Genomic DNA, 16,945 nt, shown 5'->3' on the forward strand with positions numbered 1-16,945 from the left:
TACTGAAAGGCGTACAAATGAATGGGTGTTAGAAAAGATTAGTAGAACTTTAAGGCTCCTTAAGGATATTGACAGAAGAAAGTTAAAATATTTTGGACACACAGAAAGGATGGAAGGAGGACTTCTCAGAACAATAATAGAAGGTAAAATTCCTGGAAAAAGAGGCAGGGGTAGACCATCAATGAGATGGATGGATGCCTTGTATGGAGTGACTGATCTTCAGAGAGTTGAGGCTGCCAGAAAAGCAAACAACAGGACTACAAGGCGAGGCCTGGTGTGGATCATCGAGCATCGGAGTGACCATACGGCATCTGTAGATGCCCAGTGAACATAGAAAGAAAAGTAAATAAATATTAACTTGTCATGCAAAACATCCAAATGTTCAATTCTTTCAGCTTGTTCCATGACATGAAGTTTCAAATTTAAATCAGTAAATTTTAGTTTTACTAATTTTGCTTTAGTTTGAAATAGTCTCTGCTATCACTTTTCTCCTTTGTGAGTGTGCAATAACTAGCAACCAATTTGCCAATTCAAACAAATATACTGAATCACTAAAATTAATTTGCTTCTAATAAATAAAAATTATTCAAATGTTCTGAAATTCCAAACCAGGAAAAGCATGGTTTGGGATTTTAGAATATTTGAACCCTTGTCATGTGTAAGGTTATCCTACATGTCTTTCAACTTTGGCACTACACTATGGTATATCTTGTACAATGAGACAAAAAGTTAACGATTTGTTCATTAACTGGAAACAAAACCAAACTTAATAAATGTGCAATAAAAAAAAAAAGTGGGTCAATTTGCTGGACTTGAAAAAATTCCAATGAGGCAATTTCTGTTTAATATGTATTTAATGCAATGACATCTTGTGAGTTTAGTGCTTAACTCCCAATCAGATTTGACCATGAGTTTTAAAAATCATTCTAGAAAACAAGTGAAAACTTTCAAAAAGTGTGTACATTCTCCAATAATTAAGGCATTGTATGAAAAAATAATTATATGGCTGGCCATCACAAGTAGAAACCATTACATTCTACTACCCACATTATGATGTATCAAATCCACTCTAGGATTTTCAGTTGAAGGTAAAGTTAGCCAGTCTTTTATGAAGATGGCAGAGTTTTTTCCTTGCAAGAACATGGTCACCATATTCCCAGATGATCATATTCATAGAGTCAAAACTCATATGAGGTTCCATTATTATTGTGGAAATCCTCTCTAGGATTTTCAATTGAAGGTAAAGTTAGCCAGTCTTTTATGGAGATGGCAGAGTTTTTTCCTTGCAAGAACATGGTCACCATATTCCCAGATTATCATATTTATAGAGTCAAAACTCATATGAGGTTCCATTATTATGGAAACCAGGCCTTAAAATTACTCAACCACATTAATCTGACAACAAGCCCTCTTACCAACTTTTGTTTCACATACATCTCCCATCCTCTTTTTATCCATAAAGCTTTGTAATTTTCATTTCCTTAATCTTCCTTCATACCTAATTACAGAAACTGGAAACTACCCCAAGTCCTTTGCAATATATCCCCCTTGTAGATAAGCTTACATGCTGGTTAGACATACTTCTAATTTTTTTAAGGAATGACAAAGTAAACTAAATTATTAATTGTAAAAACTTTAATAGCTACCTATATTTTAGCATTGTTACATTGCCATCTTCAGGGATCACAAAACAATGATATGTACAACACTAAACAAATGAGGCTGAAGAAATGCAACTGAAGTCGGTTCTAAAGACCTAAAAGGTTCCCCCTAGGCTAAATTAGGTTATCTTGGCCATTGAGCTGACAATCTTAGAATGCAAGTGTCCCAAGTTTGTGGTAGTCTTATGCACCATAATTTGGTGAGGTTTGGGAAGTTTTTCAGAGCTAAAGCTGATTCAAGGAATAATCTTTCATGCTTTTGGTGTAATAAAGTGGCCTTCTTCCAGCGAATTTTGTAGTGGGTGTCCAATGCATGGTCAGCAAGTCCTGGGTTGCTGTATTGGTGAAACCAGATGTAGTCTGTGTTCAGATACCCTGATACTGGCTGTCCTGCCTGTTTGGCCATAGTAGGGCAGTTTGCAACTGCATAGGACATAGTATACTCCAGGTAATTCTATGAGAAGTGACTGGTCTTTGGTGGAGCGGATAAGAGATGCCAATTTCTTATGTTGTTTGTAACTAGTTGTGAGATCATGTTTTAGTTTTTTGGATGTACCCCAGATATATGGAATGGTGATAGATTTAGAGTAATCTCTGCTATGAAGGAATGCGAGAGGGGGGGGGTATGGTTAACTGGTTTTAATATTTTTTGGGAGTTATAGCCATTGGCTAAGAAGGTGTTAAGGATATGGTTAAATTCAGTGGTTAGTGCATTGTTATCTAAACTGATTAATTTTGCCCAGTTATATAGGGTTTTTATAATCCCATATTGTTTAGGGGGGGGGGGGTTTCTGATCAATGTATCTAACTGTATGTGTAGCTTTTCTGTAAACAGAGAAAGCCAGGGATCCAGACTGGCAGGTAAATTGTGTCTAGAAATTGTTTAAATGTGTTGAGAAATTGTGGAGTGTCCAGGCCATGGCAAACACATCATCCACATAGCATAACCAAACAGTGGGTTTATGTGGAGCAGAGTTTAAGGCTTTTTCTTCAAAGATCTCTATAAAGAAGTTGGCCAGGGGTAGAGTGAAGAACCCATGGCTGTCCTTTCTATCTGTTTGTAAAGTTTTCCTTGCCAAACCCAGAGTTCATGATAAACTGAAATGGTGCTGAGATATTGGGAAGAAATTTGGTTTGGACGAGGTCAAAGTCTGACCATTATGTCAGTGTGTTGGAGTGAGAGGTTTTCTATACTGGCTTTAAAGTGAGCTGAGAGGAATGCTCAAGGGTCAAAGCTGTATAACTGAGAGGAGACCTCCACATAGCCTTTAAAGGAATGCGGAGAACCGACCAGGGCTTCTGACCTAATGTCCAATCCTCACCTTCTCGTGGTGCACCCTGTTGGGTATCTACTTGGATACTGAACGAATGAGGATGGGCTGGCAATTTGGGATTTAGCCGACCAAATTGTATTCTTATTGGTTAAATCAAAATAAAAAAATGATGGTACGACATGACAAAATTTCATGCCGCCTGGTGCTTCACCAGGTTAAACAAGTCCCCTGTTGTTTTCGCCAAGGAACCGGGGTGAAGAGCGAAAAGTCAGCTACTGGAACAAATCTGAAAACAAACCCCAACTCAACATCACCAGAGTTAAAGATCGGTACTATCAACATAAGCCTGAATGGCAAAGAAATGGAGCTAGCTGAGGAATTAGATAAGCACCAGATCGACATAATAGGGGTGACTGAAACAAAAAAGACCAAAACTGGTGAGATCTTTCTGAGCAATAAATACAAAATGTTATATTCAGGCAATGACAATCAAGGAAAAGAAGGAGTAGCCATAGTATTCAACACTAAATACGAGGCTAATCTTTTTGAATGGCAAGCAGTCTCAAGTAGAGTGATGTGGGCAAATATGAGAATGGAGAACTGGACAATGAGACTTATTTGTGCTTATGGTCCAACAAAAGGCTCTACTAAGGTAGAATTGGAGGAATTTTTTGAGGATCTAGAGAAAGCTACTGACACAATGAAAAGGGAAAAGTTGGTCCTTGTTGGGGATCTAAACACCAGAGTAGGAAATGATTGTGAGACATATAAAAATATTTTGGGAAAATTTGGAGAAAAGAGCAAAGCTAATAATAATGGCAAATATCTGTTGGATTTCTGCTCAGGACATGGACTGGTTATTACTAACACCATGTTCCAACATAAAAATGTGCACAAATTCACATGGAGAGAAGAGGCTAGGAATAAGAAAAGTCTCATTGACTATGTTATTGTTGATAGTGATGTTTTCTTGCTGGTGCAGGACACCAGAGTGTACAGAGGATTTGAAATTGGAAGTGATCACTATTTAGTCTTGAGCAGGATAAAATTGAATTTCATATTGAAAAGAATAACATGTAAGAAAGTTTTAAAGCGAATAAAAGTTGAGCAGCTCTCAGATGTGAACTGTAGACTAAAATACACAAAGATTATTGAAGAAAAAATGAAAGAGTTTGAGAACAGGAATCAAACCTTGGAGATTCAGTAGCAAACTCTGAAGAAAACATTGATGGATTCTGCAAGAGAGGGATGTGGTGAGGTTGTCTGCGAGGATAAAAGAAATCAGAACTCCCTGGTGGACACAGGAAGTTAAAGAGTCAGTGAAGGAAAAGAAGAAAGCATATCAAAAGTTCCTGTCAAATAAGTCAGCTTGTGCTCTTAGAGAATACAGAGACAAATGCAAGAATGCTAAACACTGTGTAAAACTAGCTAAACAAAAGTCATGGGAGGACTTTGGCAAGAATATAGAAAATAAATATCAAGAAGGTGGTAAGATATTCTGGAGGTTGTTGAAGAAGATTAGGAATGGAGGAAAGAGTGCTGTAAAAGGAGTTAGAGATGATAAAGCTGACATGAAAACGGGAGAAAAAGATATCCTTGAAGTATGGAGTAATTACTTTGAAAAACTGCTAAATGAAACAAGCAGTGATAACAGCACGGTGGTAAAAAAACACTGACCAGGCATGCAGTCAGGAATACATATCCATACTTGAAGTAGAAAAAGCCATCAAAGGCTTCAAATATGGAAAGGCAGCAGGAGTAGATGATATTCGACCAGAAATGCTGAAGTATGGTGGTATAAAAGGAGTATAAAAGGTGGTATAAAAGGAGTCTTACAGTGGTCAGAGGGGCAAATTCACCATGATTGGAGTAGCGCTCTCATAGTACCCATATATAAAAAGGGAAATAAAACTGAATGCGAGAATTACAGAGGTATTTCCCTACTAAGTGTTCTTGCAAGATCTATGCAAGTATACTTGAGAAACGGTTGAGAAGAATTGTGGAAGAAAAGCTTGGTGAAGAACAAGCTGGATTCAGGCCAAATAGAGGCTGTCAGGATCAGATCTTCACTTTACGACAAATAGTCGAGAAAGCATGGGAATATAACAGATCTGTATTTAAGTTTTGTCGATCTGGAAAAGGCATATGACAAGGTGCCAAGAGAGAAGCTATTCAATACGCTACAGTTATATTGCATCAATCGGGCATTATATCAAGCAATACTTAGTCTTTATTTGAGTTGTAAGTCAGCAGTTAGAATTGAAGGAAGTACAGGAAGGTGGTTTAATGTTAAATCTGGTGCAAGACAAGGATGTGCATTATCCCCTCTGTTATTCATTATCTATATGGATCACATTATGAAGGAAAGTGGTATTAAACATGATATCAAAATTGGAGATGTTAATGTCAGCTCTTTGCTTTATGCAGATGATGTTATACTTCTAAATAAATCCGCTACAAGTCTGCAAGATTCTCTGACTAAATTGAATAGCTGTTGTAATAGATATGGTATGAAGGTCAGCAATAAAAAGACAAAGACAATGAAAATAGGCAGAATCATTAAAAATGTCAACTGTGTTGTGAATGGAGAACCTGTGGAACAAGTGAAACATTTCAGCTACTTAGGCACGATTTTTACTGAAGATGGTAAATTAAATATAGAAATAGCCAACAGAATTAGCAAAGCTGGTATGGTAGGAAGTCAATTGAATAAATTCATATGGAATAAGAGAGAAATTATTCGGAACACTAAATTAGCTGTATACAAGACAGTGTTCAAACCAGTTTTAACTTATGGTTCTGAAAGCTGGGTCAGAAGTAAAACACTTGACCAAAGACTAGGGACCGCAGATATGAGAGTCCTGAGAAAGATTATAGGCGTGAACAGATGGCATCAATGGCAATATCATATTAAAAACAAGGATATTAGGAAAGAACTTGACATTGTCAGCATCCAGGAATGCGTTAGCAGAGCTAATCTCAGGTGGTATGGTCACCTAAACAGAATGGGTGAAGAAAGATTAGCAAAACAAGTGTTCTCTGCCAGGTTGGCAGGAAAACGACCCAGAGGAAGACCAAGATATAGGTGGATTGATACGGTACACTGTGCCTTAGATGATAGAAACATAAGATCTGATAATTTTGGAGTCTTGACAAGTAACACTGATTTGGAGGAAAATTGTAGATAAGAAGTTAATAATGATGTAATTATTTTCATGTAGTACTATCATATCCTGTACACCCCTTGAGGGTACATGGCAGGAATTTGATGATGATGAAGTGGGCTGAGTTATTTTTATTTTTTTTTTTATTTGTTTATGGATTTTTGGTAGTCCATATATCGGGGGAGGGGGGGGGGTAGAGTTAAAAAGTTTTAGTCTGTTAATCACTTCCACATGAGGTGTTCTGATTAGTGTGCTGGTGGGATCGTATTCTATAGGGAGGTAAGTCGACATCTAAAAGTAAAGAGGTAAGCTTACCTGTGTAATCTGATTGGTTTAGAACTTCAGTGGCATTTCCCTTATCTGCTTTAGTAATTATATTTTTTTTTGTTTTTCATTTCTTGCAGAGCTTTGACTACCAAAAAAGCAGCCTATCAAAAGAAGAATTCAAAGTTCTGCAAGAAATGAAAAACAGAATAATAGTAATTAATAATTTTATGGAGGTTAATGCCTAGCTTGATGGTAGCTTATTCCTACCACTGGGTAGAATGAGGTCTTTACAGGTTTGTCTGGTGGAACCACCACTGAATTTAATGGAGTGTAATGAGTTAAAATAATCCTTCAAGTCACTCATTGAGGTTAGAGTAATCTGAAGGACTGCCTAGTTTTTGAGGATGACCTTTTACTTTTTTCCTTTTTACTTATTGATGGCCGAGTAGTTAGCATACCCAATTTCCAACCAATGGGTGTGGGTTCAAATCCTGCCATGAGCATGAATGTTTGTGATTGTCATTAGGAGATAAATTTTGTTGCCCAGCATGGGGACCACCACTCTGCTAATTGGAGGCCTGAAGTGGCTTTGAAAAGGTCGATGTTTAGGTTCTAGAGCAGGATTTCATGTCTAAAAATAAAAAGTTATTACAAAAAATATATATAAAATTGATTAAGAAAAATGGCAAAAAAGTCCTTAGACCACCTATGGTACAAAATGTACTATAGGTTTATAACCTTTTGCGAGTGCTAACCACACATAAAAAAATTACAAAGGATCTGCTTAAGTGGTCTCAATCACTTCATTGCTGATAAAGAATACATCCCTTTGATGGATGCTTTTCCTCGAGATGAGTGGTTCTGCTCAGTGGTAGGGTTTGCTTTTCACTAAATGGAACTACTGCAAGTATCTTGGAGTTATTGAGAGTTAATGAAATGATTCTTCAAGGTCACTCACTCAGATTAATGATCTGAAGGATGACCTAGATGATCCTTTACTTATACAAAAGGTCAAAACCAGTCTAGGTAGTGACCCTTCCCATAATGCATAGCACCACACATGTCTGAAAGGATGCATGTTTTGCATTATGGTATATTAAAGCAATTAATGTGAAGTCATCAGTCCCTATATATAAGTAGCCTAGTTTTGAAGATACTTCATGCATGAACTTTGTTTGCTTATACTTGGATAAAGAATTAAACAATGATATAATTTCTTGGCAAATTTAATTTAATCTGCTTATGCATTTTCTTATCACCATCATCCACTATTACCACAGCATATAGCAATATTCAAAACACTGTATTCTGTGACTTTGGCACATACAGCAATATCAAGAAGATTTCGTCCTGTCCACCTTCATCTCACTAACACAAAACCACTGCCACCATTTCCTCTTTGCTTTCCACCTTGTGTGAACATAATTCCTCTATTATTAGCAGCATTTCCCCCCCCCCTTCCTATCAACACATATCATACCCCTCCCATCTCTATTCCTCTCAGAATATCATTCAACTATGTTTCACTTATTTCAGCAGTTTAAGCAAATAACATCTATCAATGCGACAACATCCTCCTCCTATTTCCTATATTTGTAACATTTGTAAACAAACTTGGTAATTCATTTCTAGGTGTATAATCTTTATTATATCTATATCATCTCTCAGCTGTGACTTCTCTCACCTGCTCTAGCTATTCCTGTATCGCCATCCATCCCATAGTTTACCTTACATTGAAACACTTTCTTGCATCTGAGACCATCCAATTCCTTTGTTGGCCACACCCACTTTCAGAATCCACATGCCACATACTGTCTCTCTGTACACTTTGTTGTCTCCTTTTTGCCCAAGTTGCCAACAAATTGTTATGCCCTGATATAACAGGAATAGAATTCGCTGGGTATAGCATTTTTCGTCAGGATAGGAGGGGAAGGCGTGGTGGTGGGGTACTGCTTATGATAAGTGATGACCTATGTCCTCTAAGAGTGGAGAATTTGGAAGGAAGTGAGACAAATGATTTTGAGAGCGTATGGTGTGAGGTAGAGGTAGGCAAGACAGGATATTTAGTGGGGTGTTGCTACAGACCCAGGAGCACAGAGGATGGGGACCAGGAGATGTTTAGACAGCTAAGTTTGACAAGTGCAAGAAGAATGATTGTTATGGGAGATTTTAACTACAGTAGTATAAATTGGAGAGAGGAAGATGCATGTAGCAATAGGGGAATGGAATTTCTAGAATTCTTGAGGGACAAATGTCTTAGGCAACATGTAACAGAGGGAACAAGAGGTTCAAAAGTTTTGGATTTGGTTATAGCATCAGAAGAGTTGATAATAACTGAGTTGACGTCTCTCCCACTAGTTGGAGAGAGTGACCATATGGTGTTGACTTGGAAAATGAATAGACATGCAGGAGTATCAAAGAGACGGGAACTTATGTGGAATTATAAGGCAGGTGATTATAATAGTCTTAGACATCAACTTCGGGAAGTTTCATGGAGGGAGGAAATGGAAGGCCGGGATATCACTAGTGCGTGGGAAATTGTGAAAGAATATTTGTTATCAGCAATGGTAAGTAGTATACCATGAGTGAAGAAGAGGACACAATTTGGAGTAAAGTGGATGACAAACAATATTAAACAGCAATTGCATGCGAAAAACAGGCGATGGAAGAGATATAAGAAGACAGGTGAAGAGATGCATGAGGAATATAAGACACAGGCCAGAAGAGTGACTAGTGTGGTAAGGAAAGCGAAACTGGAATATGAGAGGAGATTGGCCCTAAGATCCAAAGAAAATCCTAGGGAATTTTTTTAGCTATGTGGCCAGTAGGAGGAGAAATGACTGTGGAAGAATGATATTGTTCGATAAAAATGGGAATAGAGTGACTGATGCAGAGGACATAGTGGAATTGTTCAATGAACACTTTATTGAAGTATTTCATCCTAGAGGAGTCAGTTTTAATGCTAGAGGGATAGGACTGGTTCGAGGTCTGGAGGTACAGGAGGAGAGTGTGTTTCAGATACTGAGTACTCTGGATGTCAGTAAAGCTGTGGGACTGGATGGTATTTCACCACGAGTTTTGAGAGAATGTGCTAGGGAATTGACAGTGCCTTTAATGTGGCTTTTCAATGAAAGTCTGGCTTTGGCAAAGGTGCCCAGGGAATGGAAAGAAGGTAAGATAGTGCCACTGCATAAGGGTGGTAACACACTGGAAGTGTCTAATTATAGGCCAGTCTGTGTGTCATCAGTAGTTGTTAAGATCTTGGAGAAAGTAGTGAGGGACCGTATACAGCATTGGGCAGATGAGGGTAATGTTATCTGTGAGAATCAACATGGATTTGTGAAAGGACGCTCTTGTTTTAGCAATATGCTAGCCTTTTATAATAAAGCTACAAGAACATTAGATGAGGGAAAGGCATATACTGCAATTTTCTTAGACTTGGCGAAGGCATTTGACAGGGTGCCACATGATAAGCTGATATTTAAGTTGCAGCACATGGGTCTGGATGTCAGATTGGTCAACTGGATTCAGGATTGGCTGTCTGATAGGTATCAGAGAGTTGTGTATGGTGGAGCAGTTTCCAGGAAGCAGAGGGTTACAAGTGGGGTCCCACAGGGCTCAGTACTAGGACCTATATTGTTTAACCTTTATATCAATGACATAGCCAGTGGACTGCAGGAGGATATTCAGTTGTTTGCGGATGATGCGAAGGATTATTAGTAATAGTGCAGATGTGGTAGCCCTGCAAGAGGATTTAAATAAGCTAGATAGATGGGCAAATGAATGGGGGTGTCAGTTTAATGCAACAAAATGTAAGGTCTTGAGGTTTGGGAAACATCGATGGGATGCTGCATACTCTATGGGAGGAGTTATACTGGAGGAAGTAGGGGAGACAAGAGATCTAGGGTTGATGATTGATAGAAACCTGAAGTTTAGGGGACATATTGCAAAGGTGGTGAAGGTAACACAGAGGATTGCTGCTATTATGAGAAGGACACTGACCTGCAGAGATAAGAGGGTTATCATTCCGTTGTATAAGTCTCTGATCAGACCACACTTGGACTATTGTTCTCAGATTTGGTCCCCAGGATTTGAAGGGGATAAATTAACTGTGGAAAGGATACAAAGACGGATGACAAAGATGGTTTCAGGACTGTACAAGGATAGTTATGAGGATCGGCTGAGAGAATGTGGACTGCAGAGTTTGGTGGATAGAAGAAGGAGAGGTGATATGATTGAGACTTTTAAACTGTTGAGAGGTGGTTACAGGGTTGACACTGGGGAGTTCTTTCACTTGGTTGAACAGCGGGAAGGAGTGATGACAAGAGGCCATCCCTGGAAGTTACAAAAGGAAACTGTGAGCAAGAGGAGTGGTTTCTTTGTGTGGAGGGTGGTTGAGCCGTGGAATGCTTTGCCTGATGGAGTGGTGGGAGTGAGAACGGTCAGTGAGTTTAAAGAGTGGTATGATAGACTTTGTGTTTCTCAGGGGGGGGGGGACCTCCCCTCGATGAGTCTTGACAGACTTTATGTCTTAGGAAGGACCTCCCTCAATGAGTCTTTTGACTCCTTGGAGGCCTGAATAATAATAAGAAGAACCAAGAATGTAATAATTTCAGTTATCATGGTGTAACAAGAAAATAAAAATATACAATCCTATGTAAGTAGCTAATACAAGATATTTAAAGACAGAAAATATGCTTGCATCCAAGAAAATTAATTATAGCAGAAATTGTTTGTTTAACTAAATAATAAAAAAGGGAATCTTATTACAAAAAAAAAAAAAAAAGGATATGAAAAAAATAGGTTAAGTAAGACAAAGAAGATTAGAGATAAGAATTTGTATGTGAGAGGCTAGTTTAACACTCGAAAAGAGGAGATTAAAATACTGAAGTAAGTTCTAAAAAAGGGATTAATTTAGTATAGAGGCTAGCTTAAAACAAATGATGATCGCTCAAGGTCAATTCCCGAAGTGAGATGTTGTCACGTGTAAGGGACTGTAGCATGTTTTGGGCAGAAAAAACACGACTAATTGGTGAATGAAATCGACTCCAGTAGGGGGGAAGGGGGGAAGAAAAAAAATTGAAAAAGGTGCCGATAGGTGTCATGCAGATAAAAGGGTTAGGAACCCCCCCCCCCCCCCACACACACACACAAAGCTTTTTTTCCTCAGAGTTTCTTCACGAAATTTTCGTAGAGGTAACAGGTTTTCCTGAGTGATGGCATAGGAGTTATCTCTGTCCGACGTAACAAGGAAACAAAGTGTGCAGGAATTCGATCCTGTATTCCTATTGCAAGAGACGAGGAATGCCATATAGTTACAAGAAGGAAGAAATTGTCTATGTATCTCATCATCCAGTACTCGTATCGAGGGAAAGAAAATCCATACAGAAAGCCGTGCCCATGTGATAAGTTCCATAATGATAGAATAGAAGATCCTGTGTGTGTGTGTCCTCTATTCAAGCACGAAAGGTATAGATCGTGAAAACCAGGGTTCGTCCCAGAAATGTACTGTAAAATCTTGTATCAATTGAAATCGCATTAATTGCAATCATCGTTAATTACTGGACAGTCAAAGATATACTAGGACTTTAGTACAAATCAGAGTAGAATGAGAGTAAACTAGTTTATATTATTTGATAAGCATTCATGTGCTAGAGATTTTTGTATGCGCATGGTATTTCATATGTGTCTTAAAGGTCAAATGTATATATGGGCATAGCGATAGGATAGTTTAACCTATATTGTTTGTTTTGTAAGTTAGATAAGGTAGATTGAATATAAACATTAATGTCCATGGTATTATGGAAATGTAGAGCATTCTGACTAGTATAAGATTAAGTAAAGTGTTAACTTGTTCCAGGATTATATGTGTATATTTATATGTATAAGGTCAGTTATGACGGCATGATCGCAAATTCCCATATAGGATTTTGCCCTAATACTTGTATTTTGCTTGTGTAATTTGTAATTTTATTCTTAGTATTGAGTTGTGTTTTATATAAGAGAAATTTAATTGTACCATGTTTAAGATTTTAAATAAACTTTTGTTCATCAATAATACAGTTGTCTGAAATTGCTGCCTAATGCACCACTTGAAAAAAAACGTACGAACCTAATCACGCGGGAAATTAATGTGTTAAGTTACGAGATAAAGGGTCACGGATAGTTTCACACTCAGAGATATTTTTGTATTTGCTCCTTGTTTTCGAATCATATATCCTAAACTAAATGTCCTGAAAGGCTCAGTATAATATAAACATTAGGGACACTAATGGGAGAAAAAGCTTAAATATTTGAATTTTGTAATATCTCGTGCATAGTTAAGTTTTGAATAAAGATAAAATTAGAGATTCACTTGGAAGGATAAAGGAAAGTTTAATAATCGTAGATAAACAATATCCAATATCCAGCCAACAGGTTGAAGACTTTAATTATGCTACAAGCATGGATATTCGCAAATTCCTTTAGATGAGCAATGAATTTAATTGCCCAGTGTGAGACCTCTTCTCACCATTTCCTCTTTGCATTTTCACCTTGTGTGAACATAATTCCTCTATTATTAGCAGCACTTCCCTCCCCCTTCTTGCCCTTCCTATCAACGCATATCATACCCCTCCCATCTCTATTCTTCTCGGAATATCATTCAACTATGTTTGAATGATATTCTGATGATGCTAATGTACCATTCATGATTTTTGCTCATCATTTCAACTCACTTAGTGAATAATCTCATACTAGAGCTCACTCACTCCTTAAATTTCTTCAATTCATTTCACATAATTTTTCAGTTCTTGCTGCATAAATTGAGGAAAATTAAATTCCGGATTCCTGATACCGCCTTAGTTACTCTTTTCTGGAATGTTTTGAATTTCATTCCAGGTAATCAAACTGGAACATGGAAGACCAATACTCTGATGAAAATATGATGCAATGGAATGACAATCATCTTTGTCTATAAGACAAAGATGATTGTCTTATAGACAAAGATGATTGTCATCTTTGTCTATAAGACAGAAAAATATATGCATGATACACACACACACACACACACTAAATGGCTGCATTTTTAGCACACAAAATTAAAATTTTTAAAACAAACAAAAAAAAAATGAAAAAATGTTTTAAAGCTTGAATGATAACAATCTGCATTATATAGAGAAATTATATTAATTTACTTTAATATAATTATATTATATTAAAGACATTTTAAACAATTAACTTACATCCATCCATTACTGCTGCAACATCATCATCCTCCAAAAACAAAACTCTGTTGGTGTGTTCGATAATGGCACTGAAAGACAGTAAGTATAAAAAAGTGCAATGAAGTTCATTTTAGTCAATTTAAAACATATATCAAAGTATGTCAGTAAAGATATTTCTTCATAACCAATAGCTTCTGATATGCATCTTCAGAGTATTATAATAGTACTGCATAACTTTACATTACTACTAGCTTCTTGTTAACAAATTTTCTTCCAAATTTGTTAGCTTTCAATACTGTTAGATATACAGTGGGTAGGGTTCCTAAGGAGTGGAAAGAAAGCAAAATAGTATCATTCCAAGCATGATTCTAGGACAGAATGTTCCAATTATAGACTAGTCTATACAACTGCAGTTGTAGTCAAGGTGCCAGAGAGATTGGTTAGGAACAGGATTGGGTTCATGGACATAACATTCTTTATGATGGTCAGCATGGATATGTGAATGGTAGGGTCTTGTTTTAGCAATATACTTGAATTTCATAAAGGTAACAAGTGTGTTAGATAAGGGAGAATCATATACAGTGATATTCTTGGACTTTGCAAAAGTGCTTGATAGATTACCACATAAATTAGTGTACAAATTTCAGAGGATGGGAATAGATGGGTAACCAGTAACATGCCCCCAAGGGGAGGCATGTTACTGGTTACCATGAGGACTGACTGAAGATCTTCAGTTTGCTGATGATGCAAAGTTGGGGAGAATTATAAATAGCACTGCTGATGTTAATTCTCTTCAGGAAGATTTGAATAGGCTTTTCACTTGGAAAAAGGAGTAGAGTTGTAGTTTTAATATTAATAAGTGCAAGGTGTTGCATTTTGAAGTGCAGACATAAAGCTGTGTGTTATATTGATGGTGCCATACTGCAAGAAGTGGATGAGATTTGAGATTTGGAAATGATGGTTGACAAACTGCAGTTTAGAGAGCATATTGCAAGTGTTGCACATCGTAGTGCTGCTATGATAAGAAGTAATCTAACATGTATGGATAAGAAAATGGTTGTACCACTGTATAAAGCACTGGTCAGACCACACTTGGACAATTATGCTCAAATTTGGTCACCTGGTTTTCAGTGTGAAAATGTAATAGGTAGTACTATGAGAAAGCAAGTATTGCACAGTTAGAAGTACAGGTATCCCTAGTTTAACATGGTTTTGCTTAAAGCGGGATTTGATTAATGCAGTGAAATTAATTCCGACAATCTCTTTATATATGCAAAAAGTTTTAATTAGCGCACCTTTAAATTTACCATGCAAAAATTTAATTTACCATTAAGCATTAAGAGTGGGTGTATTACAAGCTCCAATTGTTCTGTTGTATTTACAAATTATGTTCTTCGTAAATTTTACAGAAAAAAATGCCATCTACAACTGTTATATCAAAAAAAAAAAAAAAAAAAAAAAGCAGCGCAGCCTGGCTATAAAGTATCAAAAGATCGCTTAACTGTTATGCATGGAGGGAATGCTAATGGAGATTTTAAATTGAAGCTGCTGCTGCTTGTCTATTGAGAATCTAAGGGCTTTAAAAAGATGTAACAAGAACTCTTTACCTGTAATTTAGTGGGTGAATCGGAAGGCTTGGGTTGCCCAAAGCCTATTCAAAGATTGGCTTAAATCTTATTTTAGTCCAGCAGTTGAAGCTCATTGCAAGATCTTTCAAACTTAGCTTTCAAAGCTCTTTTGCTTTTAGATAACACAACTGGTCATCCAAATTCTCTTAATGATCTGTGTGAGAATGTGAAAGTTTTATTTTTTTTCACCAAATACAACATCATTGCTATAACCCATGGACATAGGTGCCATTGCAACTTTCAAAGCTTATTTTATTAAAAAGACATTCTCAAAGACAGTGGAAACAACAATGGGAGAAAATGCGATTACCCTCCAAGAATTTTGGAAAAATTGTAACATTAAACACATAATTGAAAATATTAATGATTGTGGGAGCAAGTGTCTTCTAGCTGCATGAGAGCTGTTTGGAAAAATCCTTTGCCAGAATGCACTAATGACTTAGGTGATTTTCAAAATCCTGTGAACAATGCGGTTGAAGAAATCATTGCAATTGGTGAAGACCTTGGTTTTGATGGTGTTGATGCAGAAGATGTTAAAGAATTATTGGATTCAAATTCAAAAAGAATTCAATGACAACAATCTTCTTGAAATTGAACAATGCACATATGAAGACAATGAACAAATGGAAGATGAGGTTCCAAAGGAGATAACAATCAAAGAACTGGATGGAATATTTCGCAGTTTAGAATCGCTTAAGCAGCAAGTAACGGATATGGATCCAATATTAATCGAAGAATGCTTGTTTGCCGAGGTCTAGAGAGTCCCTTTGCTTGTTTATCATAGAATTTATGCTGATAAGAAAAAATTAAAACTATTCAAACGACTCGATAACTTTTTTTTGATAAAAAATTGCAGTAACTAATGTAGATACAAGCATTTATTAAACATTACTTTGCATTCATTTTTTATCTTTCCTAAAAGAGTACCACATAAAACGAATTATTAATACAACAATCGTTCATAAATGAATTGTAATTTTTACCATTGATTATTATATATTATATTTGATTAATGCGATTTTGATATACACAGTAACATTGAGGGATTAATTAATCATGTTAATCAAGGGATACTCTGAGGTAGATAATGGATTCTCTGAATTCATTATTCTACTTCTAGAGGTCTCTTTCCCAGCTATTTAGTTACTTTTCCAGTTACTTAGCTTCGACCCTTAAATTCCCCAAAAACAAATTATTTGATTTATGTGGAATTAAAACACAATTTCTTCATAAGTGAACTGTATTTAAAATTTATCTTTATACCATGATGATACTCAGAGTAGTCACTTTAATTTAATTACTCAAAAATCCTTTTTTTTTTTATCATCTCATCTTCTTTATACTCTCTTTTGCGGTGTCGAGGGTTTATTTATCATTGGACCTTAAACCATTCACAGGATAAGGTGGTCAGCCCTACGCCCCCGGTATAACCTACGTCCTGTAGTGTTGAGTTATCAAGGCCGGTTTGCCTGCTTTGCAGGATGAAAAACCCCAGGATAAACTAGGGAAAACCTACTGTCCATGCCCAAAACCGGCTAACTTGGCTATGGCTGAGGAAGATCCTTCAGTTCCCTACGTCACCAACGGGAATCGAACCTAGAACACTCCTTCCCCAGGCATATGGTTGCAAAGGGCACACAACTAGGCTAACTGAGCAGACTTTTTTTTATTATTATTATTAATATCAAGCCTTCTAAATAAGAGATAAGTCCATCTAGGATAGTAATAGCATGAATTCCATGAATT

General features: G+C 36.8%; 1 protein-coding gene across 1 annotated transcript in view; it reads right to left on the reverse strand.

The window, feature by feature from the left end:
* LOC150095883 (glutamine--fructose-6-phosphate aminotransferase [isomerizing] 2-like) overlaps nucleotides 1-16,945 on the reverse strand; it is a 240,259-nt gene that overhangs the window by 109,924 nt on the left and 113,390 nt on the right. Inside the window, exon 10 of the mRNA XM_090409642.1 lies at nucleotides 13,590-13,660. Coding sequence (XP_090265768.1) covers nucleotides 13,590-13,660 — 71 coding nt within the window. The remainder of the gene's footprint in view (nucleotides 1-13,589; nucleotides 13,661-16,945) is intronic.

Source organism: Typopeltis vanoorti, chromosome 19, assembly GCF_054136105.1.
Source record: "Typopeltis vanoorti isolate ZY-2024b chromosome 19, IOZ_Tvanoo_1.0, whole genome shotgun sequence".
Lineage (NCBI taxonomy): Eukaryota > Metazoa > Arthropoda > Arachnida > Uropygi > Thelyphonidae > Typopeltis > Typopeltis vanoorti.